The 25793-nt window shown below is 45.6% G+C and overlaps 1 protein-coding gene across 2 annotated transcripts; it reads left to right on the forward strand.

Moving 5' to 3' along the window:
- Positions 1-2339: 2339 nt before the first annotated feature.
- On the forward strand, positions 2340-24567 carry ZDHHC5 (zinc finger DHHC-type containing 5). 2 transcript variants are annotated; one of them, XM_029208487.1, is made up of 12 exons: positions 2340-2601; positions 5658-6852; positions 14877-14998; positions 18572-18729; positions 19487-19659; positions 19815-19917; positions 20508-20599; positions 21025-21157; positions 21626-21749; positions 22185-22297; positions 22783-23642; positions 24074-24567. In XM_029208487.1, the coding sequence occupies exons 2-12, from the start codon at positions 6749-6751 to the stop codon at positions 24237-24239; spliced, it is 2148 nt and encodes a 715-aa protein (XP_029064320.1). In that variant the 5' UTR covers positions 2340-2601; positions 5658-6748; the 3' UTR covers positions 24240-24567. The 2 variants fall into 2 exon arrangements, with proteins under 2 accessions (XP_029064320.1, XP_029064321.1); XM_029208488.1 differs by lacking the exon at positions 2340-2601 and adding an exon at positions 2775-2822.
- Positions 24568-25793: the final 1226 nt, after the last annotated feature.

Here is a 25793-nt window from a genome sequence, read left to right on the forward strand (position 1 = left end):
ACTAAAAAAAAAAAAAGACCCTGTAGTTTGCCATCTATAGACATGAGGAAATGCAAGTGGAGAGGATTTGAAGAAGTACAGATAAACTACACTAGAAAAAAAAAACAAACTATAAGGTATTACTTGACATATATAGCAAAGTAATTTATTTGAAGTTCGGTGGTCTGGATATCTCATTGTTTTAGTCTAGATCAGTGGTCCCCAACCTTTTTGGCACCAGGGACCGGTTTCGTGGAAGACAATTTTTCCACAGAACGGAGGGAGGGGGTGGGATGGTGTTAGGCGGTGATGCTAGCGATGGGGAGCCGGGAGCGGCAGATGAAGCTTTGCTCGCTTGCCTGCCGCTCTCACCTCCTGCTGTGCGGCCCGGTTCCTAACAGGGGGTTGGGGACCCCTGGTCTAGTTTTTACTGTGCAGTACTTTTCAGAAGTGGCTGTCAGTTTAAACCTTATGTTCTATTAAACATCCTTTCCAGGAAATATCTTGCACGATCCTAAGGAAAACTGGATAAGAAAATGGAATCTCTTTCTAAACCTTGGGATAGTGATTATGCCACCATTAGTGCTCACCTATCTAAGAGCTTGGCATACAGTAATCCAGTGTCCTAGGGGAGTTTAGTATATGTGGTTGGTTGGCAGAATGAAGGATACTTATTCCTATTTAGCACTGTCTAGCCAAGAGACAAAACAATTTACAGGTTCTTAGACTGTTGAAAGTGGGAAGAGAAAGATCCCTAATCCGTGAAGTTGGGTAAATGAAGTCTTAAAATCCAAGAAAAATACACAATAGGAAAATGACATTTGATTTCTTCCTAAGGAAACAACCCGATTTACAAATAGAAAATCCTCTATAAATAAAACAAATATTGTATCTCCAATACCTTACCTTTACCTTCTATAAGGTCTAAAGTTTTTAAATTTTTCATTTTTTAAATGAACACTGTCATTAAAAGAGAACTCTCCAGTGTGATGCAATAAATGGCAGATTGAAGCCCTTTGCAAGAATGAACTAGAACCTGTTATATATGCCATGTCAGAGAAGGAACTAGACTAGACCTCAGAAAACAGAAGGTAGACTTTCTCCTTTCCCTTCCTGCTTAGTGCTAACTTACCAGAGCACAGTCAAACCATCAACATCTGACACCAAAGCCGAGGACAGACCACAGGATTTAGAATCACTTTACAGGTGAGACACCTTGGCTTCAGAGAAGTGGCTGGTGGAACACTTTTTTGAAAGACTATTATGTAATAGCCAGAGCAGCTTTCAAAAGAGAAACGGCCTTGAGAGAACACCGGGCCTTGCTCTTGGGTTCACAGCTGTGTTGGGCTAATTAGGGCAAAATGTGGCGCTGTGAGCTAAGTAGAGCTGGCCAGCAGCTCGCCAGGGACTGGAGCTTCTAGAGAACCTTTTCCTTCCTGTCTGTATTCCCGGATTGGGAGAGGTTAGGCTTGGGGGCGTCCAGCCTTTGTGTTGCGGTGAAACACAGGGAAATAAGCGGAGCCAAGAGCCGGCTCTCATTCCAGGGGGCTGCCACCGCCTCAGCGCGTATTCCCTGCGCCTCCTTCCACGGTTGGCACTACGGCTCCAAGGCTCGCGGCCGCTCTCCTTCCTCTTCCTCCCGTGCCTTAGGCAGGAGCTTCGGCCCCCACTGACTCTTCCAGTCCCTGCGGCCCTTCCCTGCGGAAGCCACAGCCCAGACTTTTCCATCATCCTGGGATTCTGCTGGTACCAAGGAACTCGTCGGAGTTCCATAAAGATGCTCCATAAAGATGGTTTTAAATAAAGTTTTCGCCATCCAAAAAGGGGGGAGGGACTGGGGGAGGGCTATTTAGTGGCCAAACCGCATTGGCCAATGCATGAAGGGGCTGAAGCAGGAAGACGAAGGGGCCAGTGGATGATTGGTTACGCCAGAAGCCTGTCTAGACTGTACCATACTTATTGGAGGGGGGGTTTTGGCGAATTCGGGAGGGTAGCTGCTTGTTCTTGAGTACTTTCAGTAAACACGTATAATTATTTTTTACTTCTGAGGATTTCTGCTTCGATTCAGGAGGGGTAGAAAGCAGGACAAAGGAAAAAGGAATATTCGCTCGGCCATTTCCCAAGTTCCAACTCCTGCGCAGTACGCCCACCCTCCTCTCCCCGTTGCCTGCGGAGCCTGACGGCCCTGCGCGCGCGTTCTCGTTTTCTCGCGTGGTACGGCGCTGTGCTCCTGCAGCCAATCAGGCCGCGAGGTCGCCGCGGTCGCCAGGGTGCGCGCGCACGCCCTAGAGCGGAGTTGGGGTGGGGGCTATGGGTGAATGGGAGAGTGAGCGGGGGCGGGCACGGCGGCGCGAGCCGCATGAATGAGAGAAAAGTGCCCCGCGCGAGATGTCGCGCGCACCCGGGACAGGGAGCCAATGAGAACGCTGGGAGGGCTCGCGACCCGGCACTGAGGGCAACGGCCGCGCGCCGGCTCGAAGACGAGCGTCGCCGGGCGGGAGCGCGCGGAGCGGGGCGGGCGTGGAGCGTGCGGGGGCCGCGCGCTGCCTCTCAGAGGCCGGACGGCGCTGCTGAGAGGCGGCGGCGACTACGACGGCAGCGGTAACGGGAACCGCGCCGGGGGTGAGTACTGGGGACACGGGTCCTTGCGGAACCGGAAGTGCCGGGCCAGGAAGGTGGGAGGGGAGAGTGACCTCTAGGGAAGGGGGACCAAGGAGGGGGAGGTGGCTTGAGGCCCCATTCCTCCCCCGGGCCGGGTCATCCAACTGCGGCGGGACCCTTGGGCCCCGGAAACGGACGACGAGTAGAGGCCGGGGATCCACGGCTGCCGGGGCTCAGAACGGGTTAGTGTCGGGCCGCCGGGTCCTAGCTCGGGACCCCGGTCCCTCCGCTCCCGGCGCCCAGCCGCCGCCCCTTCCGCCCCCGGCCTTGCGCCCCGAGGCTCTGTCGCCTCCCGCAGCCTGCTCCCGCAGCCCCAGTGGGCCCTGCTGCCGCGGATTCCGTCTTCTCTGTCTCGGCCAGCCCTGCCCCATACGGTGTTTCTCAGTGCCCCGGCTCCGCGCTGGGGACTGGATGCTGTTCCCTCCCTGCGTTTCACGTCCCCTCGCCCCATTCTTCTGATACTTATTTTGGCTCAAGCCTCATCCTGTTACCTGTTCTTTCGCATCCGTCCGCTTCCTCCCCTACCCCCACCAGCCGGGAGCTCCACGCTTTTAGTACTTTGTACTTTTTACAAGTGGGAACTCGAATATATTTGCCATTTTTTTACGTATAGGAATCTCTTATGGGACAGGGCAGAAAGTGTTTTACCCACTTGGCCGCATGAAAACATTGAAATGAGAAGTAAGAAAGTGACAGCGTTATGAAAGGAGGTGTAGGATCACTTATATGTTATACTCTAGACCATTTTTCTGCCTTGCATTTTTCACTTACTGGTTAATGCCATCTTGTCTAGGTTGACCTTATATTCTCATCTCTATCCTTTTATCCCACTATCCCTTTGTACTATATTAAATCTCTTCAGAATATTCATTATCACCCGTTCTTTAAATGCTTACAAGATTTATATTGCCATGTACTTTGGTACCTCGGTATAAGATGATAATACCCATATTAAACTTCTGTTTGACTCTTCAGCCAGTATCTTGACATGTGCATTATTCCATGAAACGTTGATAACTGTGTTCAGATTTACTGTATTATACTATTATACCACTTTATTTCCACAAACAATACTTTTGCTCTCAGTCATGCTGCCATGTCCATTTACCCCTTTAAGGAGGTACTTGTATTAAACGTTTGTTAAAGCCTTGAAACCACATATTCTATAGTTTGTTTTATATATACATACTACTATTGCATAGACTAAGCCTGAAATGTGTCATACACATTCTTGTACACCTTTCTTACACTGGTATGGATCCAGACTGCTGGCTCTGATGAGCCACACTCACCCTGCAGTCTCATCCCTACTGCCCACAGTACATCCTTCTGCTAAGCCTTGGTGCAGCTTTATTATACCCAATACATTCTTAGGTTTTGTCTTGTCACTTCTAATGCATATGCCCTAAACATCTGAGACACTGATATCTTTTGTTTCCCAGTAATGTACTCCCTAGATGCCGTGGCCTTTTATGTCTCTGAATTACTTTGGCAGTATTAGCCCATGTGACTTTTCTCCTGTCAGAAAATATAATCTGAAATAATATATGGTGTTTAAATGATATCCTACCCTAGATAAAATATAAGCAGTGCAATTTTCCATCTTCTCTAATCTTTGGGGTTTTGAGGGGCAAGTTTACTTTAATAGTACGTCTGTAAAGCAAGAATTTGCTTCTCATTGTTAACAAAGTTACTTAAGCCTAAATTCAGAAAGTTGGGTTTTGATTCCTGTAGGAATCAATCTATTCTAATAATGCTGTTTGGCCCTCTAAAACTCTTTTTTTTTTTGAGAGAGAGAGAGAGAGAATGAATGAATCTTGAAGGAAGGCACCTTAGCCTTTCAGGCCACAGAAAAGAGAGGAAGTGCTAAGTTCCAGGGTACATTGATATTTCACTATTCAAAACTTCTGGTATTTTAATTTCAGCCTTTGGAATTAAGGAAGCTATTACTCCTCTTAGGTGGAAAAAAACCTTAAGTAAATTTTTGGTCTGCAGATTCCAAGTTGTCCTCACTGAGCAGGTAGTGTAGTGGATGAGAAAGAGGTAGAAAGGGTTTGTGTCGGCAAAGGGGCCTGTGGACTCTTGGGTTCTGAACCTGACTGCTCAAGTCATTCAGTGGAATGGCCTCAGGCGTTCTCTAGACTTCAGTTTTACCGAGTGGGATAAGGAACTGTGTCACCAGATAATGAGTTAAATGCTTTGCGATCACTAGATGAAAAGCATCCTATAAAATCCAAAGTGCTAATGTTATTTTGCTACTACCATCAACAGAAATAATTGTTATTTTTAATCATATAAGGGAAGGTGGGGCTCACTTGACTTCCTAATAGGCCAATGTAGGAATAAAAAACTGTTGAATTGGGAAGAAAAAGACCAGCCCCCGCCCCGCTTGTTGACTCAGTTTCTCATCGAGGGCATCTCACCTTTCAGTGCAGGGACATTTCTCATCCAGCTCCTTTCATGAGTTATTTCAGAAGACCAGAAATTCAGCTTTTGCCTCTTTAAGTTTATAACTAAAAAGTATAGAAGGGTAAGAGTGAGAGAGACATACACAGAAAGGAAATGAGACTGTCCTAATTTCGTCCTACTTTTTTCTTTTTTCATTGTAGCAATAAATATTCTCTTTGTTCAAAGACAAGTCTCTTTTCTAGGACTGCCCTTCACTGCTGTGCCTTTGTTTGTTTTTAGATTTTGATATTCTTGGTATTTGTTACTGCCCATATGTGTCAGGTGAGATGGGCCCCATCTGTGTCAAGAGCTAGTTCTTTGATGACCTTAGGCCAGCTGAAGCCATGTTTTTCTTTTTTCAATATGAAGAGGACTTAGAAGAGCGAAGAATTCTGAACCCATTGTCCTCCCAATTCTCAGTCCTTTCCCACATACACATAGTGAAATAGAAAATGATCTTTCTTTCAAAAGGCACTTTTTAACAGAGTAGCTTGTGGGGTTTTAGCCTTGCTGGTCTTAAGAAATGCCATGAAAAATTTTCTCTGATAAAGATATTTGTTTTTCTCCAGGTGAGGCACTGTAACACAGTTGAACTCTGCATCCAGAAAGCCCAAGATTGAAGAAGAAATATCAGAGACATTGACTAACCTGGAAACAGGGACCTCTTTGGAACTTTGCTTTCATCCACAGTAGCTTTTAAAAGTATCATCGAGTGGAATTGATTTCTTCATCTTATTTTGCTTATTGGGAAGAACATGGCTTCAGGGATTATATGTTTCCCTTTAGTTTTGCATGAACTCCATAGGAAAAGGAGCCCTTAAAGGGTTTGGGAGTAACAAGAGACTGAAGACAGGCAAGCTTGCACGAGCTCGAGCTCTCTCTCTGTTTTCCCTCCCCCTTCAAAGAAAAGGATTTACAACTCAACCTTGTAACAGCTGCTGCCCAGCTTTAACCATCAAGAGAAAGTAAATAAAATTAAACCACCATTGCCAGACTACAGGCCCTGAAGTCAAGGTGTGGGAGTGGTGGCATTGAGAAAGCTGCCTGAAAGGGACAAAGACTGCAGTAAAAACGGCCTCTCATTAAAGCTGGAAGGGGCGCCAGGTTCCTTCTTGGATTGAAATAGAAACACCTCTTTTAGGTGCTGCTCACATCTTGTGGAAGTGTGGTAGTCGTGGAGGTTCTGTAGTATCTCCTCCAAAGAATTTTTCCTTGCTTGAAGTGTTCCGTCCTACCCTGATATCCTCCCCTTCTTTCCTTTGGAAGACTCGCCTCCCTCCATGAGCTGTTCCGTGATCTGTCTGACTGCCCATGTTCTCTACCTGCAGCCATTTTCATGTGTACAGCCTACTGTTTGTCTCCAGTTTTTAAGCTGTACAAGTTGTGTTTCTTAATCTCTCCTTCTGCCTTGTTCTGGGGAGGTGGTTATTCATCATTTGGAATCACCTTTCCCCCTCCCATGTGCTTTCCTTCCTTTGAGATCTTTTGACCTTTGGTTTTATTTGGGAGGGGGAAGGGTGATAATTCTAAATTTTCTGCTTCCCTGGTTTCCTTCTGTACTCCTCTGGCCGTTGTCTCCCTCATCCCGTTTTCTTGTCTGTTCTGCCGCTGTGTGGGCCTGGGCTATGCGGCAGGGCAGATCTTCCATCAGAGCTCCAACATGCCCGCGGAGTCTGGAAAGAGATTCAAACCCAGCAAGTATGTTCCAGTCTCGGCAGCCGCCATCTTCTTAGTGGGAGCTACGACCCTCTTCTTTGCCTTTACGTGAGTTTTCTCGCAGTGGTGGTATGGGCGGGGGTGGGGGAGCTCCATGGGAGGCGGGCGAGGGGGTATTTTTCCTCTGGAGCTTGGCTACTTACTTGCAAAGGCAAGTGACTGGGAGAGTTTGAGGTCTGATACAGGTAAATCCAGATCCCAGAGATGCGGCAAGAAGAGTAAGAACAGGCCTACCCTCTCGACCTTGTTAGGAATTTTACTCTGCTGACTCCTCTACTTTCCCCTGCCTCCCTTCCTTTGAAATCACAGATGTCTTCGTATTTTCCTACCTAGTTTCATCGTTAGATGATTCTGCACTAGGAAGGAAATGGGAGGGAATCACCAGAGTCTTGAAGCAGCCTAAGCAGTCAGTTCTGTGAGAGAACTGGACCAGATGAAAGGTTTTTCAAAAAGTAGTGGCTTTTCCCCAGGATATCTGAAGCTTAGATTTGAGACTGTGGGAACTGGGAGTACTAGAGAACTTCAGAGCTGATTTCGAAGGTATACCAGTAAGATGGTCTTGGCTCTTAGTGTTATCAGATGGTTTTCTCTGTATTCTTAAGAGCCGAAGGCTGGAGAAGTGAAGGCCACTGGGAAAGGGCAAGTTTTACTTAGGAAGAGAGTTCTAGAAGGCTTCCTTTACGTTAGTTCCTGCTGAAGGGAATGACAGTCATTTCTCCCATTCCCTGGTCCTATTAGGAAAAACAGTTGGTGTCGAAAGATTTCCCACTTAGGATATTCAGCCTTTGTTCGTCTGCTTGTTACTGGAGGAGACGTGAGTGATTTACATCTTTTTCCTTTTCCCTGGTATTTCAGCTGTCGACTACCTGGCAAGCGTCTTTGCTGTTACCTGTTTATAAATTAACAAGTACCAGGCTTCTGAGCCTTAAACTGTTGAGTCATTGAGTTAGTGTTCTGGTTGTAGCTCTTGGAACAATCAGAGCATGCTAGATTTTCTGGGGAGTTCACTTTGCTGTGATTCAGGCTCAGACCTAATGGTGGGGTGCTGTTTAGAGCCAGTGTGAGGTTGCTGGCAAGAGGAAGAGAATGAATTGACGTGGTAGGGAATAAAAGCAGTTTGGAGTCATTGAAGGATGAATGAGCAGGAGGTGCTGGGGTACAGACAGAAATTAAATCTGAGATAGGAGGGAAGGGGCACCCGCCACCTCCACCCAAACAGGGCTTCTGATGCCAGAAGGAATTCTAAAAACTATGGGTCGTTTGGCCAAAAGAGTAATAATGCAAAAGTAAAGTAAATACGATGTTTTCCTATTTAGTTTTTAAACAAGGAAAGAATGAATCTATTATCTAAGGTGTGGGCATCATCCTGCTTCCCACCTCTTCCTCTAAAGAGTAGAAGTCCTAGATTCTTTGGCCCCCAGCTCTTCAGCCTGAGCATACCTGTTGAAACCCTCAAGGATTCCACTCCTACCCATAAGGAGTGAGTCTGCAGTGTCAGACTTGTTTTGGTTTCTGCTCTTATGACCACTAAGTGGAATCAGCATTTTAACCAAGGGACATTTATATGGGATCTTAGTATCTTTGTAGCTGTTGTGGTGCTGTATCAGGAGGGATAAGTACAACACCAATTTGACACCCTTAGACCTGCTTAATTGGGGAGGGTCTGTTTTCCTTTAAGAGGCAAAGCCTTCGGGAAGTTAGGAAATTTGGGGAACTGGCTAAGTGGTTTCTCTTTCAACCCATCCATTCTTGAGTTTGGACAAGCAGAAACCTTGTTCTTAATTTGCTAATCTGGAACCACTGAAGTGTTTGGCTGGTTATACCAGTTTTGCCACAAAGAGTTGTCCTGACATAGACATTTTCTCAACTGCGAGTTGAAGCTGTTTAACCTACTTCCCCGTTGCCTGATGCTAGAAGAGTAGGGGGCCCTCCTTATTGCATGGTCTCTCAGCCCTAGGACAAAGAATTTTGGAGGACAGTATTGACTCTTATTTGGAATTACTGCCTCTAACCCAAAGTTAGAAGAGCCTTAAGTCTTAGCTAGGGTTCTCCCTGGCAGTTTCCTCAGGATACGTTTCTGGGCTGTCTTTTCCTCCCTAGGCTTTCCCCTGTCCACTTTGGGGAGACATAAGTACCCTGTTTATCTTACCTAGCTCTTGGTACCTCTGAAATTCTCATCTCTTCCTCGCCATCTGACCATAGCAGTTCCTCTGCAAGTCTACATCTGGGCTGAGATGCCGCTGTTCTCCAGAGCTGTTCTGTCCCTTTTGATGTTCAGTTCTATGTTTAAAACCATATACCACCTAAAAAAGAATTACTGTTTTCAAATAGAGACAAGAGGAAGGCTCTTTCTGAACCAGCTCCTATTTGGGGCCTTAAACGTGTAGCTACTTTGTCATCCTCCTGTTCTCTTCTCTAGGCTACAGCTGTCTGTTCTTACATCAGTATAAACCCCAGGTGAGAATTACTTTAGGACCTATAGGACTGGAGTAGGAGGAAGAGCCCTTTCAGTTGGCAGACATAATTAGTGGAGGCCTGTGGGCTTCCACTAATTAGGAACAATTTACCCTCCGAGTCTCTCTGTCAGGTAGGGAAGGCTATGGGCAGAAATTATCAGTTGGGCTTCGTCATCAAAAAAATGGTGATCCTCTTCTGCCCCAGAGAACCTCGAATAGAACAGTTGAGGTCTCCCCCTTTGCCCCCGTCCCTCTCATTTATAGGGTTTGTCCAGTACTAAAACTAGGCAGGAGTTACTGGGGAACCTGTGTTAATTCTTTTCCCTTTTCACTATTTGGGAAGGAGAGTGTCTGCTGAAGTAACCCTCCTGGTCCCCATTAGGTAACAGACACTGCATTTAAGATAACGGGCCTGGACCCTCATCTGGCTTAGTTTAGTCTCCTTTTGTGATTGGCGGGGGCAGTGCCAGGTGAGAGGAATAAGCACTGTTTGGGGCAAGCTGATTTTGGTAAAGTCTGTTAACCTTTGTGGACCTCTTTCTTCTGTGTATAATGAGGAAGTTGACCTAGAGCAGTTTATTTAAGCAATATGACCTTTTTTTTTCTCAAATGAGATCTTTTGGGGAACCCCAGTATTTAAAATGTCAGAGTAGGGCTGATCTGGTTCAAGTGAGGCTGGTGCATAGAGGCCCAGACACTGCGTGTCTTCTCTTTGCCTTCCTGGGGACCCCTGAGACCTTCTTAGGGCTCCTGGCAATACCATTTGAAATAAATCGCAGACTTGTATCCCCTAAGGTCTCTTTGAGCTGTGAGTTAAGTCAGCTAGTTTCCCATATATCTGTTTCTAAAACTGATGAGGTGGGGACTTCCCTGGTGGTCCAGTGGTCAAGACTTTGCCTTCCAATGCAGGGGGTGCGGGTTTGATCCCTGGTTGGGGAGCTAAGATCCCACATGCCTCGTGACCAAAAAACTAAAACATAAAACAGAAACAATATTGTAACAAATTCAATAAAGACTTCAAAAATGGTCCACATCAAAAAAAAAATCTTAAAATAAAATAAAATTGATGGGGAGGACATGGGGGTAAAGTCTCCGCTGCAAGTGATCCTCTGTGGGAAGGCTGAGTCAGGGCTGTCCAGAAATCCGTGATGGTCTTTCCAGTGTCCCATCCATGAAAGAGCTTTCTCCATTACAGTTTCTGCTTCTATCCCCTCTCAAGCATTTCATCCACAGAGTTGGGCAACCTCAGTGACTCTCCCTTCTGGCCCTTTTTTTCCATGACTGCAGAGGTGCTAGCACCTGATTTGAGTGGGAGCAGCCTCGTGATTTAGGGCATTAATTGAGCAGTGGTTGTTCTTTTCTTCCCCACGTTGTTTTCTCAACTAGGAATAAGCGCCCAAGTCCTATATCTTGTACTCAGCTGCTTGAAAGTCTGGTAAGACAGGACAAATCAAGTCTCTTACGAGAAATTTATCCACTAGAAGGGGAGAGATTGTTTTCCTGTGGAATCTTGAGGATCCCCAGGGGCAAGAAGTGGGATATTCATTCTAGCCTTGCCTCATCACCAAAGAACACTAGTCACAGTGTTCATACACATAGTCAAAGTATGTGCTAGGCATGGGAGGAATGCATAGACCTGTTCTTTAGGAGCGAAGTGCCTCTGTTGTTAAATGTTCTTGGATCTAGTAGTTCAGAGGAGAGGAAGTGGAGTTGGCGATGAAGGTGGAGCTGGAATGATAATTGATGATGATGGAGATAGTTAATAATCTGGTTTTTGTTTCTTCTATCCCATGAATGCTCAGTGTTAAACCAGCTGGTTTAAAAAGAATTCTAGGCTCATTGAAGACACTGTCTCCTTCATTCTCGTACCTGTATTAGGTAGCTGACCTAACAAGCTTGGAGACTTCCCTGTGAATTACCTAAGGCTACAATAGCAAAGCATTGATCAAGACAGGGTTAAAATCCAAAGCTTCTTGACTCCTACTTTGTTTTTCTTACCAGGAACTTATCCATTTTTTATAATGGGCAGACTTAGAGAGGGCTAGGAAACAGATTTGCAGGAGTGTGGGTATTGAAACCCACTCTCCCATGAAAACAGAAGTGCTAAAGGGATGGGCAGAAGAGCCTGTTCTCCCTGGGATGGTGTAGGTTTGGGAGTCTCCTCGGTGAGTCAGCCAGCCTTCTGGGCTACGGCCACTCCCTCTGCTTTGGAGCTCTGTGATTATCGCCATCGGCTAAGGACGAGCCCAGCAGCTCCTCAGCCCAGCCCTCCTCTCCATCCATCAAAGGCAACAGATTCAGATGGGCCACTTGGGGTGGTCACTTAGGAATCTGGTGAAGTTCTGTAGCAATGGCAAGCCTCTCCCGGAGCCAAGCAGAATGTGGGATACAGTGGGAGCAGGCTTTGATCTCACAGGCCTCTCCTTGGTGGGATGTTCCCTCAGAGTGCTCAGGTTGGAAGCAATGGTCTTTGACTTGAATCTAGGAGCGGCTGTTGCCTGTGAAGTTGAGTTATTTGCATCATTTCCAGATACTGCCACTGTGAGGGTAGGCCTTATTTTGGCAACAGATATTGGAACTTGATTCTAGAGTTACACACTTCAGCTGGGATGGGTTGATATCAAGAAGGTTGTAGGGGTAAAGTTCATTATTTAGGGGCAGGTCATTGGCAGGCTGTCCAAGAAATGGAGTGATTTGCTTTGTTTGGAAATGCAGAAACTGGAGGAAGAATGGGGTCAGAAAGACTGACATCTGGGCCTGCAAGGGAACTGATGTCTCATTCTCATTCACCTTAGTTTCCCTCAGAGATGGAGAATACCCTTATTTTTTCAGAAGCTCAAGAGGCCACGTAGCCAGTTCTAGGAATGAGACATTTAAATCACGGACACCTCAGTGTTCTAAGGATTTCATTTCTTTTTCCCTTCTAATTATCTTCCCAGGCTGTAGGAGTCAAGTGAGTCACCCTTTCTCCTCTTCCCTGGGTGGAAATTGAAGTGACAGCTAAGTACTAGGGAGGTGCTCTGACCTGGACGACTGGTTTTCAGTTTCTCTCCCTCCCTCTTAAAGAGCCTAGGAGGTCAGGCTTTGGGTGGGGCTGTGTAAAGACTCTTGCCTTCTTGCTTGTATTCCACCCCAAATCCTGTCAAGGTATGGGGACATCTTTTTTGAATGAAAGAACCCCCAGAGGAAGAGGCTTCCATAGGAGACTTTGGTAGAATAAAACTAGAGCTGTGACTGAAGGTCTGTTTTTTCCTTGAAATCACTGCCTGCGCTCTAGCTTCATTATTCTGTCTCCCAATTATGTACTGACCCATAAAGAGAAGCAGAGTTAATTGATAATTACTATCTAAAAAGCCTGGCACATCATAAATATTTACTTAAATTTTTTTTTTTTAATGAATGGCTAAATGGAATTTGAATAAATAGACGGTGCTGGTAAAGACTTGTGAGATGCTTTGTGACAATCAGTTTTACTTCTTATCATTAGTTTATTTTTCATTGAGGAGCTCAGTTCTTTTGAATTGTCCTGAATCACTATTCAGGGCTGTGCTTTTTATTTTTAAAAATTTGTTTATTTTTGGCTGCACTGTGTCTTCGTGGCTGCGTGTGGACTTTTTCTAGTTGCGGCGAGCAGGGGCTGCGGGCTCTAGAGCACAGGCTCGGTAGTTGTGGCGCACGGGCTTAGTTGCTCCATGGCATGTGGGATCTTCCCGGACCAGGGCTCAAACCCGTGTCTCCTGAATTGGCAGGTGGATTCTTAACCACTGTGCCACCAGGGAAGCCCTGTGCTTTTTATTTAAATGGAGACAGATAACCTCTCAACAGAATCCAGGACTGCTGTGGATTAATTCTCCGGAGTCAGTTGCTGTCTTGTTCTCCTGGCCCCTTCTTCCTTTCCTTCACTGAACTCTTCGTTTCCTTCCACTGGTCTAGATAAAGGGAACAAGGACAGATGCTGGCCTAATTCTGGAGATTAAGTTCTCAGCCACGAAGCAGATTAGGGTATTTAGCCACTGTCTTGTTATGGGAAGTTCTTCCTGAGCTGAGACAGGAGAGAGGGTGTTTGATACCACTGACCAAGCAAGCAGCACATCACATGTTCTTTTGACACTTCCAGCTCCCAGGAACCATCTTCAGAGAAAGGGAGAGCTCTTGCAGCATTCCTGAGACATATATCCTGACAGAAACTGAGCTTAATCCTGGACTAGGTCACTATTTTGTCAAGGAAAAGTTACCTAAAGCATATCTCTTGATTTGAACCCTGTGGAATATTGGATGTGTGGCCAGTTACTTTTTCCTGCAGGATTTGGGGCTGCTTTGGTCTGATATCTTCCCTTTTTTTCCTCCTCCACTCTTCTGCTTCATTTATTCATCTCGGGGTCTAGTCCTGTGTCTTGGTATCCTTCCTTACCTGTGAGTGGTTTCCTTTTCTTTACCTTGAGAACTAGCCTCTAGTTGAATAAAATTCTCAGGAATATCTGATGTATAATGTGTCTGGAGAGACTTTAGGCAGTTGAGAGTAGTTCAGAGCCAGCTGGGAGGAGGGAAGAGAAGCCAGAGAGGCAGGTGGTGTCCCATGCTTTGGGTGAATGTGCAGGTCAGTGGGGCATGGCTGGGGTCCAGAAGCCTCAGGCTGTTCCAGAGAAGGGAATGCAGCTGGTGTCAGTTACATACTTAGTCCCTAGCTCTTGTGCCTGGTTAAAAGGAGGTAAGGACAGAGTCCAAAACATGTGCAAAGATCCACGAGGTAAGAACACAGACTTTAGTGCAAAGGGTTATGAGTCTTGTACCTTGATCAAAAATGAGTATTTACTTATTTATTTTGGGCTGCGCTGGGTCTTTGTAGCTGCGCGCAGGCTTCCTCTAGTTGCAGTGAGTGGGGTCTACTTTTCATTGTAGTGCATGGGCTTCTCATTGCGGTGGCTTCTCTAGTTGCGGAGCACAGGCTCTAGGCACGCGGGCTTCAGTAGTTGTGGTGCGTGGGCTCAGTAGTTGCAGCTTGTGGGCCCCAGAGTGCATGGGCTTCAGTAGTTGCGGTGCGTGGGCTCTAGAGCGGGCGGGCTTCAGTAGTTGTGGTGCGTGGGCTCTGGAGCGCGGGCTCAGTAGTTGTGGCACACGGGCTTAGTTGCTCCACGGCAATGTGGGATCTTCCCAGACCAGGGATCGAACCCGTGTGTCCCCTGCATTGGCAGGCGGATTTTTAACCACCGGACCACTACGGAAGTCCTAAAATGAGTATTTCTGTGGGAAACTAGACCCACTTGTTGGGAAGGATAAAGATAATTTGAGACTTCAAAGGTGAACCACACAAGATTTATATATAGGTATGGGGACTGATCTTTTTTTTTTTTTAATATTTATTTATTTATTTGGTTGCACTGGGCTTTTAGTTGCAGCTTGCCGGCTCCTTAGTTGTGGCATGCGAACTCTCAGTTGCGGTGTGCATGTGGGATCTAGTTCCCTGACCAGGGATTGAACCCGGGCCCCCTGCATTGGGAGTGTTGATTCTTAACCACTGCGCCACCGGGGAAGTCCCTGAATCTTTATAGGTTTTTTTATGTGGTTGGTGTCCAAAGTGTTAGAGACAGCCCCTTACTTTCTTTATTATCTGTGCAGCTGTCCAGGACTAAGCCTCTACGTGTCACCTGCAGTGCCCATCTACAATGCGATTGTTTTTCTCTTTGTGCTGGCCAACTTCAGCATGGCCACCTTCATGGACCCAGGGATTTTCCCTCGAGGTAAGATCTCCCTCCTCTCTCTTGGAAGTATCTTACTGCCTTTGAAAAAGAATGATTTTTGGACATTTATACATTTGGTCTGGGGCCTTAGGAGTCTTGGGTTTTGGGATACTTTTATAGTCTAATGATGAAAAGCAAGTCAGATCTTAGGAATATATGTCATAACTTCTAGGCATCTGATCCACTTTGGGTCAACTCTTTGACTTTCAGTTACTCATTCAGCAGAAATTTATTTCGAGCACATGGGTTGGGCATTGTTGCTAGTTTTGATACTATCTAAGATGAATTAGAGAGTGACAGTGTGATAATAAACTGTAACGGAAGCATGAGAAAGGTTCTCTGAGACCTTAGAAAAGGGCACTTATATCTGCCCAGATAAATTGGGGAAATGCTGCTGAAGGTAGGTAGGAAGGACTTTACCGAGTAGAGGACGGAAGGGAAAGGCATTCTAGGAAGAGGAAGCGGCATATACAGAATTGTAGCTGTGAAATGCAGAATTCAGTGGGTGGAAGTTAGAATGCGTGGTGGGGCCAGAAGGGGCAAGAGATAAACCAGAGCCAAGTGTAAAAGACTTTATGTGCTAAATTAAATAGATTATAATTCTTCCTTTGGACAGCAAGACGTCTTTAATTGGGGGAATCCCAGGATCACATTTCCTTTTACAATAATAATTCTTATAAGAATGTACAGATACCTTTTGGGAGGCTATTGCAATAATGCAGACCAGATGAGAACTTGAATTCAAAGCTGGATTTACAGATTTTTTATTAGTAGACCCAGCAGAATTTTTCACTACTAATTGCTTACTAGGGGAGAGTGAGAGGGTGAAGGAATTGTCTAGGGTAGTTCCAAGTTTCCTAACCTGAAAGATAGGTTGTATGCTGGTTCTTTATAAACCAAGACCCAAGTTATAGGACTGTTGAGTGGGTTTTGAGGGAAGACAGAGCATCTTAGACATGTTGAATTTGAGATACTTAATGGATCATTCAGGTAGTTACTCAACGGGCAGTTGAGTAGTCAGACTCATGGCCGAGTCCTCAGCCACGTAGTATTTGAAGCAACAGGAGTAAGATCGTCTAGAGAAAGTAGAATGAGATTAGGAAGGAACGAAAGTCAGCCTGACCAGCACTGACATTTTAATAATGAGGAGAAGGAGGAGCCGCTGAAGAGCCACTGAAGAGGGACTGAGCAAGGAAAGTTAGGAAGAGGACAAACCGGACACAGTGGGAACTGAGGAAAGTTCATGAAGTAGCTGATGGTTGGCAGTATCAGAAATTAGGTCCAGTAGTATGGAAACTCAAAGTTGCCAATTGTTTTAGTGTCTAAGAAATTAGTGATCTTAACAAGAATAGTTTGAGACATCCCTGGTGTTCCAGTGGTTGAGACTCTGAGCTTCCACTGCAGGGGGCATGGGTTCGTCCCTGGTTGGAGAACTAATAAGATCCCACGTGCTGCGTGGTGTGGCCAAAAAAACAAAACCAAAACAAAACAAAAAACCACACACACACAAGACTAGTTGTTTTTCGGTTTTGTTTTCATTGTTGTTTTTTTTTGGCCACATGGCTTGCAGGATCTTAGTCCCCGACCAGGGATTGAACCCAGGCCCCAGCAGTGAAAGCACTGAGTCCTAACCAGTGGACTGCCAGGGAATTCCCAACAAGAATAGTTTTAATAGTGTGTTTATGTATGTATGTGGGAGAGAGACAGTTAAATTACCAAAACTATAATGGTTTGGAAGGCAGTGAATAGGAAATGAGGAAGCAGAGTCAATGAGTATTAAGATTATTCTTTCAGGAAGTTAAGCAGAGAAGGCAGAAGATGGAATATCTTAGGGCAGAGGGAGGAGTTTTGTTTGTTTGTTTAATGATACAGAAGACTTTAGCATGTTGATAGCATGAGGAGGTGGAACCAGAAAAGAGAGAAGCAGGAGGTGATGAAAGAGGGTAATTGAAGAGTGGCCATCTTGAAGAAGGAGATGCTTTCCTCTGCGTGTTGGAAGGGTTATGCTTACAGAAGTAGGCTGTTTCTGGAATAGGAGGTGAGAGTGAGGACCAACCAGCATTAGTGGAATAAGAGATAGAAAGAGAATTGATGATGGTTGTTACTGATGACATCTCATTTTTCTCTCAAATGTGAAGTTACCTTGTAAGAGTGAGGCAGGTGGGATTGCGATAGCAACTTCAGTGAGATGAGGTTTTTCTGAAATTCATTGTGCTCACAAAGCCTGTGTCACTGTGCATGGTGACTTTTGTTTCAAAGCGTAGATTAACAAAAGGTGCTTTGAGTCCCTAAAGCCAAGGAAGGCTATTTTAATGAGTGTTTAATGTTCATTTATCAAATATTTATTGATTATTATGATATGGTCATTTGGAATGATTATTATGATGGTCAAATAGCTCGGTCTTGAAGGGAAGATAGAGAAGACATTTACATAAATAAATACACTGTGGAAACTTTAAAGAGTAATCAAAGAACTGTAGTACTTTAAGAAGAGAAAGCTCACTTCTGATACATGATAGTGTGGAAGAATCAGGTATTTCAATATAAGTAGCACTTGAATTTTTTTCCTTTAAAAAACTTTTTTTAAAAAAGATTTTAATAAGTAGTGAATATTCATTATATAGAAAGTATAAAAAAGATAAATATCACCTATAATTTCCCAGCCCAGAGATAACTGCTGTTAGTTACATTGTGGTATATTTCCTTCCAATCAATATTGTGAAGATTTATACATACAATATTTATTTATATATGCCATAAATCTGTAGCATATATATGTGTGTTTTTATTTCTGTTTTCAAAATGGGATCTTTTTGTTTGTACAGTTCTTTACCTTGTACTTTTTCACTTAGTTACATTGTTAGCATTTACCTAAGTCAGTACATTTGAAAACTTCTAATTCCTATACCATCACTTAGTTAATTTTTCCTTCTCACGGGTATTTTTTTTAGATTAATAATAAAAAATGAAAATTGCACACTATAGATGAGAAGGCAAATGATGTCCTTTAAGTTTTGAAGTGGGGTGGTGAGTTTCTGATAGCTGAAAATTGAAAGGGCGTTCAGGTAAAGAGAATGTCTGCAACCAAGAAACAGTCCTGAAATGTATATAGGGAACTAGGGGAAGATCTTTTGGGCAAGGGTGTCTGTGTGTGGAAAAAAGGTTGATGTTAGTTCGTTACTTCCTCTTTTGGATTGTTGTAGTTCAGTCGTGTACTTGTAGATGCTGAACTGTCACACAAACTCATTATAGATGTACTTTGATATATAAAGTGTCTCTTTCTTTTGAAATATAATATGTAAACCAAGAAGAGCAGCATATCCATATCAGAGCCACCTGAGTCATATTCTTAAACCTCGTTTCCCAGTGTAAACTGCTTCCTCGTCTGCGTTTCCATAGTGTTGTATATAGAGCTGACCTCACCGTATTAGAGTTACTAGTTCCTCGTCTCGCTCACCATTAGACTGTGAATTCCTCGAAGGCAGAGGCCATATTTTAAATATCACTGCATCCCTAGTGCCTAATACACAGTTCTAGCATAGTCATTTTTTCATTAACTTTTACTCTCTACAGCTGAAGAGGATGAAGACAAGGAAGATGACTTCAGAGCTCCCCTTTACAAAACAGTGGAGATCAAGGGCATCCAGGTGCGCATGAAATGGTGTGCCACCTGCCGCTTCTACCGTCCTCCTCGATGTTCCCACTGCAGCGTCTGTGACAACTGTGTGGAGGTAAGAACTCTGGGTGGGGTTAGCTGAACCTAAGTTATCTTCTTCCTACCCACAGAATAAGAATTGAATCCAGTGGATTCTTGGCCATGGATGAAAATGTAGCCCTGTCTGACTGCCTGGGCTGTGTTCTAGCTCTGGCAGAAAGTGTTAGCAACGATGTACACATGAGAGGTAGAGCATAAATATTCTGTTACAGGAGGGAGCCCAAGTGGGTAGGCATAGGCTTTCCCAGCACCATTAGTCATAGCTCCAGCCTTCCATCCCTTGGGTCATCTTTTCAGTTATTTGACCTGCTTAGTGTTCTCCACTCCTTCCACTTCATCATGCTGTTGCATTCAAACTTTACAATATATTTCTTTCTTCCGCATTCCTTGTCTTTTATTTTTAACCCTTTTTTCAGTGTGTTTTTACTTAGCTGTAAGCAGTTACCTGCCAGAGTTTCCTTCCAAGCCTCTTTTTCATGAATCTTAACGTTTCTGTAAAGCCTCTGACATTTGTACCTCTCAGAGTTCCTTGGTCACATAGGATAAACTGAGAGGTGGCCTTGGCCTTTGATCAACCTCTGGAACGTCTTCCTTATAGATTGATAGAGCAAGATAAACTGCATGAACTGTTTTTAAATTTTGTAACTAAATGGTGAACATGACGACAGATTATTAAAAGAAACACTTAAGTTCTGCTGTTTGTTCTGCTTGACAGAAATGATCTAGTGCCGTGGTCCAAGGATGCCGCTCAGTCTGTCTCATTTTGCTCCTAGGAATTTGATCATCACTGCCCCTGGGTGAACAACTGTATTGGCCGCCGGAACTACCGTTATTTCTTCCTCTTTCTCCTCTCCCTGACAGCCCACATTATGGGTGTGTTTGGCTTTGGCCTCCTTTATGTCCTCTACCACGTGGAGGAACTCTCAGGGGTCCGCACGGCTGTCACGTATCCTTCAAGGCCTGTGGGTTGCAGGAGTGGGAGGGGGAAGAATGTAGAAAGTTGAGTCCTGTGGCAGTGAGGGTCAAAGGGAAGATGGCTACAGCACGGGCTGGGGAAGGCGAGATCACGTTGCTCTGCTCTCCTTGATTGTCTGGCTTCAGAATGGCAGTGATGTGTGTGGCTGGCTTATTCTTCATCCCAGTAGCTGGCCTCACGGGATTTCACGTGGTGCTGGTGGCTAGGGGACGCACAACCAATGAACAGGTATGGGGAGAAGTGATGGGAGATCCCTGAAGAGCAGGGCATGTGTCTCTTGACCCTCTCGTTAGTGTATACTTTTTATGATGAGGTGTCCAGGTTCCTCATGTAAGCATGAGAATGGGCCATTTCTTAGTTAACAAACATTATAGAATGTCTGCTGTATACTGGTCGATTTAGGCTCTGAGGTAATAGAAACAGTAAAAGACCTGGGCCAGCCCTCAAGAAGCTTCTAGTCCTGCTTAAAGGAAAACAGCTATTTTTGTGCCCATAACAGTGGCTAACCTCACTTGCTTATTCTTACGTTATGGTATCTTAGTTTGCAATACTTAGAGAGCTGTTTACCCCCACTTTACATAAGAAATCTGATTAGGGTCAGATAGCTACCATGAAGTGGACCCAGAATTTGAACTGATGACCCTGACTCTGGAGTTCCCATTCTCAGCTTATGCTTCTTTATGGTAGGACTGTATTTTACTCATCTTTGTATCTCCCAGATAGTGGGTGCACAATAATTTGTCATTGATTTGTGTTTTGGCTTTTGGAGGTCAAGGTCCCATTTTTTGACTGATCTGGTCCTTTTTCCCTCCCTCTAGGTTACGGGTAAATTCCGGGGAGGTGTGAACCCCTTCACTAATGGCTGCTGTAACAATGTCAGCCGTGTACTCTGCAGTTCCCCAGCACCCAGGTACACCTACCCCTTTGCTCTAGTGTTCACCCTTGGTCAACACTTTTGTCTTCTTTGGGTTTGTTCTGGCTGCCTTTTAGGGAGGGTTCTCTTAGAATGAGAAGTGCCTACAAGGGAGAGGCATACCATCCTTTAATGGACCCTGTGAGTTCAGTTGTACTCTTTAGATATTATGTTACTCTCTTTGGAGAACTGAGGATGAGATTTACTTGAGTGCCTTGAGCTAGGTGTATCTGCCCATAGGCCTGGTCTTGCTGTCGTTCTTGTTCTTCATAGAATCAAAGAACTCAGTTCAATGCTGATCTTTTCCCTGGCCTGGTAGGACTGTTTCTTGTATTTGTAAAACTGCTCTACACAAGGTAGGCAACCATTAGATATTTTGGAATGAATGAATGAATGAAAGCCCTCTCACTCTTGACACTCAGGTATTTGGGGAGACCAAAGAAAGAGAAGACAATTGTAATCAGACCACCCTTCCTTCGGCCAGAAGTGTCAGATGGGCAGATAACTGTGAAGATCATGGACAATGGCATCCAGGGAGAGCTGAGGAGAACTAAGGTGAGGAATTTAGGGAAGTAAAGCCAGGTAATTTGGGGGGTCTCACCCATGGCAAAGAGATGGAAACTTGCTTTGTTTACATCTCTCTTATAGTATTTTATCACTTTCTGATTTGTGTTAAAGTTACTTAAACACATATCTTCTTTTTCCCATTAGATTATAAGTTCATTGACAGTAGAAATTTAGTCCATTCATTTGCATGTCTTCATAGGAATTAACATAGCAGTTTATAGATGGTAGGAGCTCAACAAGTAGATGTTGGTGAAAATAAACAAAAAAGCGACAGAATGAAACCCTTGTTGAAAGCTTTTCTTTCTCCAAAACCGTCCCCAAACTGATCTTGTGTCCTGTCTTCCAACTCCAGTTCAGAAGTATGTGATGACTCCCCAGTGCCCCTCTTACCAGTCTGATACTTTGAGTCACCCTAACGCTCAGTCCTCCAGATCTGACCCTCCCTCATTTGTCCAGTCTAAAGGGAGCTCGGAGGCAATGGAAAGCCAGTCTGCAGATGCTGAGCCCCCACCGCCCCCTAAGCCGGACCTGAGCCGTTACACGGGGCTGCGGACACACCTCAGCCTGGCTACTAATGAGGGTAAGGGCAGGAGCAGGAGCGACACTCTTATTTGTTAGCTGTGGAGGTGACACAGGCAAGGGCTGGGAGATAATGCTTGTGTTGTGACTGAGAAAACCCAGCAAGTGGTACTTGAACCACTTCTTTGGACAGCCGGGAGGAAGGGGATGACATAACAGTTAGCTCTTGGCAGTGAGTTGGACATCCCTGTGTGTCTGTGTGTACTCTCAGCATCCGGACAGACCAGAGAACATTCTGGGATCTGTTTGGTACATTCACTCACTCTGTGTTCTGGGCTGGTATGAGTCTGTAGTCTTGGTTTCAGCAAAATCATTATGTTCCTTTGCTTGGTATATCTTTTCCTACCTTGTTCTCCCCCTGTACTTTAAGGAACTCTAGCCAGGTTAAGAGAACAGCTTGTAAAGTGGTGCCCCCTGGGCCTTTTTTTTCCTGCAGAGAGCAGCCTCTTGGGCAAGGACAGCCCCCCCACCCCTACCATGTACAAGTACCGGCCAGGCTACAGCAGCAGCAGTACATCAGCCGCCATGCCTCATTCTTCCAGCGCCAAGGTACTGAGTACTCTCTAAGAAGTAGGGTTGTCATGTTATGCCAGCTGTTCTGGGAAAAAGAAGATTGGGAGAAGGGGAGGAAGAAGCAGAGGGAAGAGAAGAAAACCAAAGGCATTTTACTAATTGTTGGCTTAGTAATAGCGTTGACAGTTTGTCCTTCATCCAAGAGAGGTCACAGTAGCATAATAGATAAAAGCATTGATTACAGCATCAGATCTGAGTTCAAAACCCAGTTGTGCCATCACAGAGAAGTTCCTTAAACTCTCTAAGCCCCATTTCCTGCAATCTTAAAATGAGATATTATTTGTTCCTACTTACAGATTTACTTTAGGGGTTAAACAGGATAATGCATGTGAAAATCCTAAGCATATTGCTGGCACATAGCAAATACTGTTTTTGACTGCCTCCTTGGGCTCTGGGGCCTACTGTCCCAAGAGGGGACAAGAGGGGGAGCACTAAGAACCTGCTTTGCTTTTCTCCCTCAGTTGAGTCGTGGGGACAGCTTGAAGGAGCCAACCTCAATTGCGGAGAGCAGCCGTCATCCCAGCTACCGTTCAGAGCCGAGCTTGGAGCCAGAGAGCTTCCGTTCTCCCACCTTTGGCAAAAGTTTTCACTTTGATCCACTGTCCAGTGGCTCACGCTCCTCCAGCCTCAAGTCAGCCCAGGGCACAGGCTTTGAGCTGGGCCAGTTGCAGTCCATTCGTTCAGAGGGCACAACCTCCACCTCCTATAAGAGCTTGGCCAACCAGACACGTAATGGAAGCCTATCTTACGACAGTCTGCTCACTCCTTCAGACAGCCCTGATTTTGAGTCCGTGCAGGCAGGGCCTGAGCCAGACCCACCTTTAGGCTACACCTCTCCCTTCCTGTCAGCCCGGCTGGCCCAGCAGCGGGAAGCCGAGAGGCACCCACGTTTGGTGCCAACCGGCCCAACGCACCGAGAGCCCTCACCAGTCCGGTACGACAATCTGTCGCGCCATATCGTGGCCTCCCTCCAGGAACGAGAGAAGCTGCTACGCCAGTCACCCCCACTCCCAGGCCGTGAGGAAGAACCAGGCTTGGGGGACTCAGGCATCCAGTCAACACCAGGCTCAGGCCACGCCCCTCGTACTAGTTCCTCCTCAGATGATTCGAAGAGATCACCCTTGGGCAAGACTCCACTGGGACGCCCAGCTGTCCCCCGTTTTGGCAAGCCAGATGGGCTAAGGGGCCGGGGACTAGGGTCCCCTGAACCAGGCCCAACTGCCCCCTACGTGGGCCGATCTATGTCTTACAGCAGCCAAAAAGCCCCATCTGGTGTCTCTGAGACAGAGGAAGTGGCCTTGCAGCCATTACTGACACCCAAGTAAGTATTAGTCCATCCTGGCCCCCAATGGACTTAAAAGTAGCGTAGTGCCCTGCAGAAGGTATCAGGGCTTCACCTGTACATTTTAGTGCAAGTGGACCCAGGGTTATCCTGCTTGTAAGATAGCCCTTCATTTTCACTCTTACTCCAGCTGCCTTCATGGGCTATTCCTGTTAAGAGACTGAGGATTAATACTTTTTTCTTAGTCCTGTCTTCCTAAAAAGTAATTTATTTGCCTGAGAGTGAAAGGAATAAGTAGAGGAGAGAGGGAATCAGGCTGCTTGTAAGCAGGGCAGTAAAATAAAAGGGAATCTTTGTGTAAGAAAGTATATATGTAGAAAGCACATTTTTTTCTCTTAACTTTTTAAACTACCTCCCTTTTCGGTGCTGTGTGTCCCACTTCTGACACCTCTCTCTTCTTTTCTTCCCAGAGATGAAGTACAGCTCAAGACCGCCTACAGCAAAACCAACGGGCAGCCCAAGAATATAGGCTCAGCCTCCCCTGGCCCAGGCCAGCCACCTCTCAGTAGCCCCACAAGGGGAGGAGTCAAGAAGGTGTCAGGGGTGGGTGGCACCACCTATGAGATTTCGGTGTGAGCTTTGGGCAGCTCCCCGCCCCCACACCTCTGCGCCTACACCAAAGGGCCCCAGGTGGCCACCTTCCTTTCCTCAAGGGGCTCCCCTCCCCTGCATGGACATTTTTTAAACAACCGATTCCAAGAGGATGAGGACATTTTATAAAATGCAGTGGGGTTGGGGAGTTGGAGAGTTGGGGCCCTGAGACTGGGGTAGCAACCCCCTTCACCTTTTAAGACCTTCCCCTTCCTTAACCCCTGGACCAGACTCAGTGGACATTTGTGCAATTGCTCGCCTGGAGGGAACCAGATCATTTTTAAACCAGAAATAATTTTTTTTATTATTGTTACGGATTCTATTTTTTTCCTCTTCTGCGTTACCAGGTGTGTGTGTACACTATATATATATATATATATATATATATATATATATATATATAAAATAAATATCAAAGAAATTATATATCTATCCTGGGATGGGAAAATGAGGGAGGGATATGTATAAGGAGGGGGATTTTACTCTTCTTATTCCTCAGACCAGCAGGAAAAGAGGGGAGACATCGATTGAAGTCTTCCTTCCCCCCCCCCCCCCCCCGTGGTTCCCTCTCTTTGTCCCAGTTACCATCTAAGGAAATAGCACCCCCTGTTGTTGGTGCTAAGTGACCAGGAAAGAAACCCAGGGAGAGGCGCATCTGGGTGGGGTTCTGGAGGAGGGAAGGACCTGGAGAAGGGAAGGACCTGGAGAGGAGAGTTTGTTTTCTAGGCTCACTGGCACTTAGTTTCCCCCAGGGAAGGGGTCGCAGCCCCATGACTTTGGTGGTGGGGAGATCAGGACAAGAGCTTGGCTGAGCTCCAGAAACAATACTGGATAATCCCCCCTTCTTGGGGGAGAGGGATTATGGTGGGCTTCTTCAACTGGCCCCTCAAAGCCTTCCCCCAACTCACACGGTTGACATTATTTTTAAATTCAAGGCCGGGAGACAAGAATCCAAAAAGCAATATTTCTCATCACATGCCAAAAACGGGATAGAGAGAAGGAGTGGCAGGCCTAGGCCCCTCCAGTTGTCCCTTGGGGGTTACCCCTCAGCCCACCTCAGTATGGTGCTGGGTAGAGGGGATACCTGGGTTCTAACCTTTAAGTAGGGGAGACCCCAGCCTCTAAACAGAAGCCCTTTTATTTTTTATTCTGATTAGCCATTTTAAACCAACAAGGAATAAAAAGAAATCCTGATCTAACCAGCTCCCCCTGACTTGTGTTATTTTGTGTGGTTAAGGCAGGGTGAACGACGATCTCTGATGGGAAGTTAGTTACAAGGAAAACCGCCTAAGCGTCTCTGGTCCTGGTCCAACTTTAAGCAGGACTGTAGTGAAAATAACCACTTAAAACAAGAGGTCCTGTTTTTATTTCAGTGATTTAGATGTTTCAGAAAAAGGTCTTTTGGAACCACCAAAACTTGTCATTTCAAAGCTTAGAGAGCTCTTGACTTTTGCCACAGTTGTTCCTTAATACAGAATTTTGTCTCTGGAAAATAAAGCTCATTTTGGATGTAGTCAGAGGTGAGCCAGTGGATGATCA

Source organism: Monodon monoceros, unplaced genomic scaffold, assembly GCF_005190385.1.
Source record: "Monodon monoceros isolate NGI ecotype Baffin Bay Population unplaced genomic scaffold, NGI_Narwhal_1 Super_Scaffold_7, whole genome shotgun sequence".
NCBI classification, from domain to species: Eukaryota; Metazoa; Chordata; class Mammalia; order Artiodactyla; family Monodontidae; genus Monodon; species Monodon monoceros.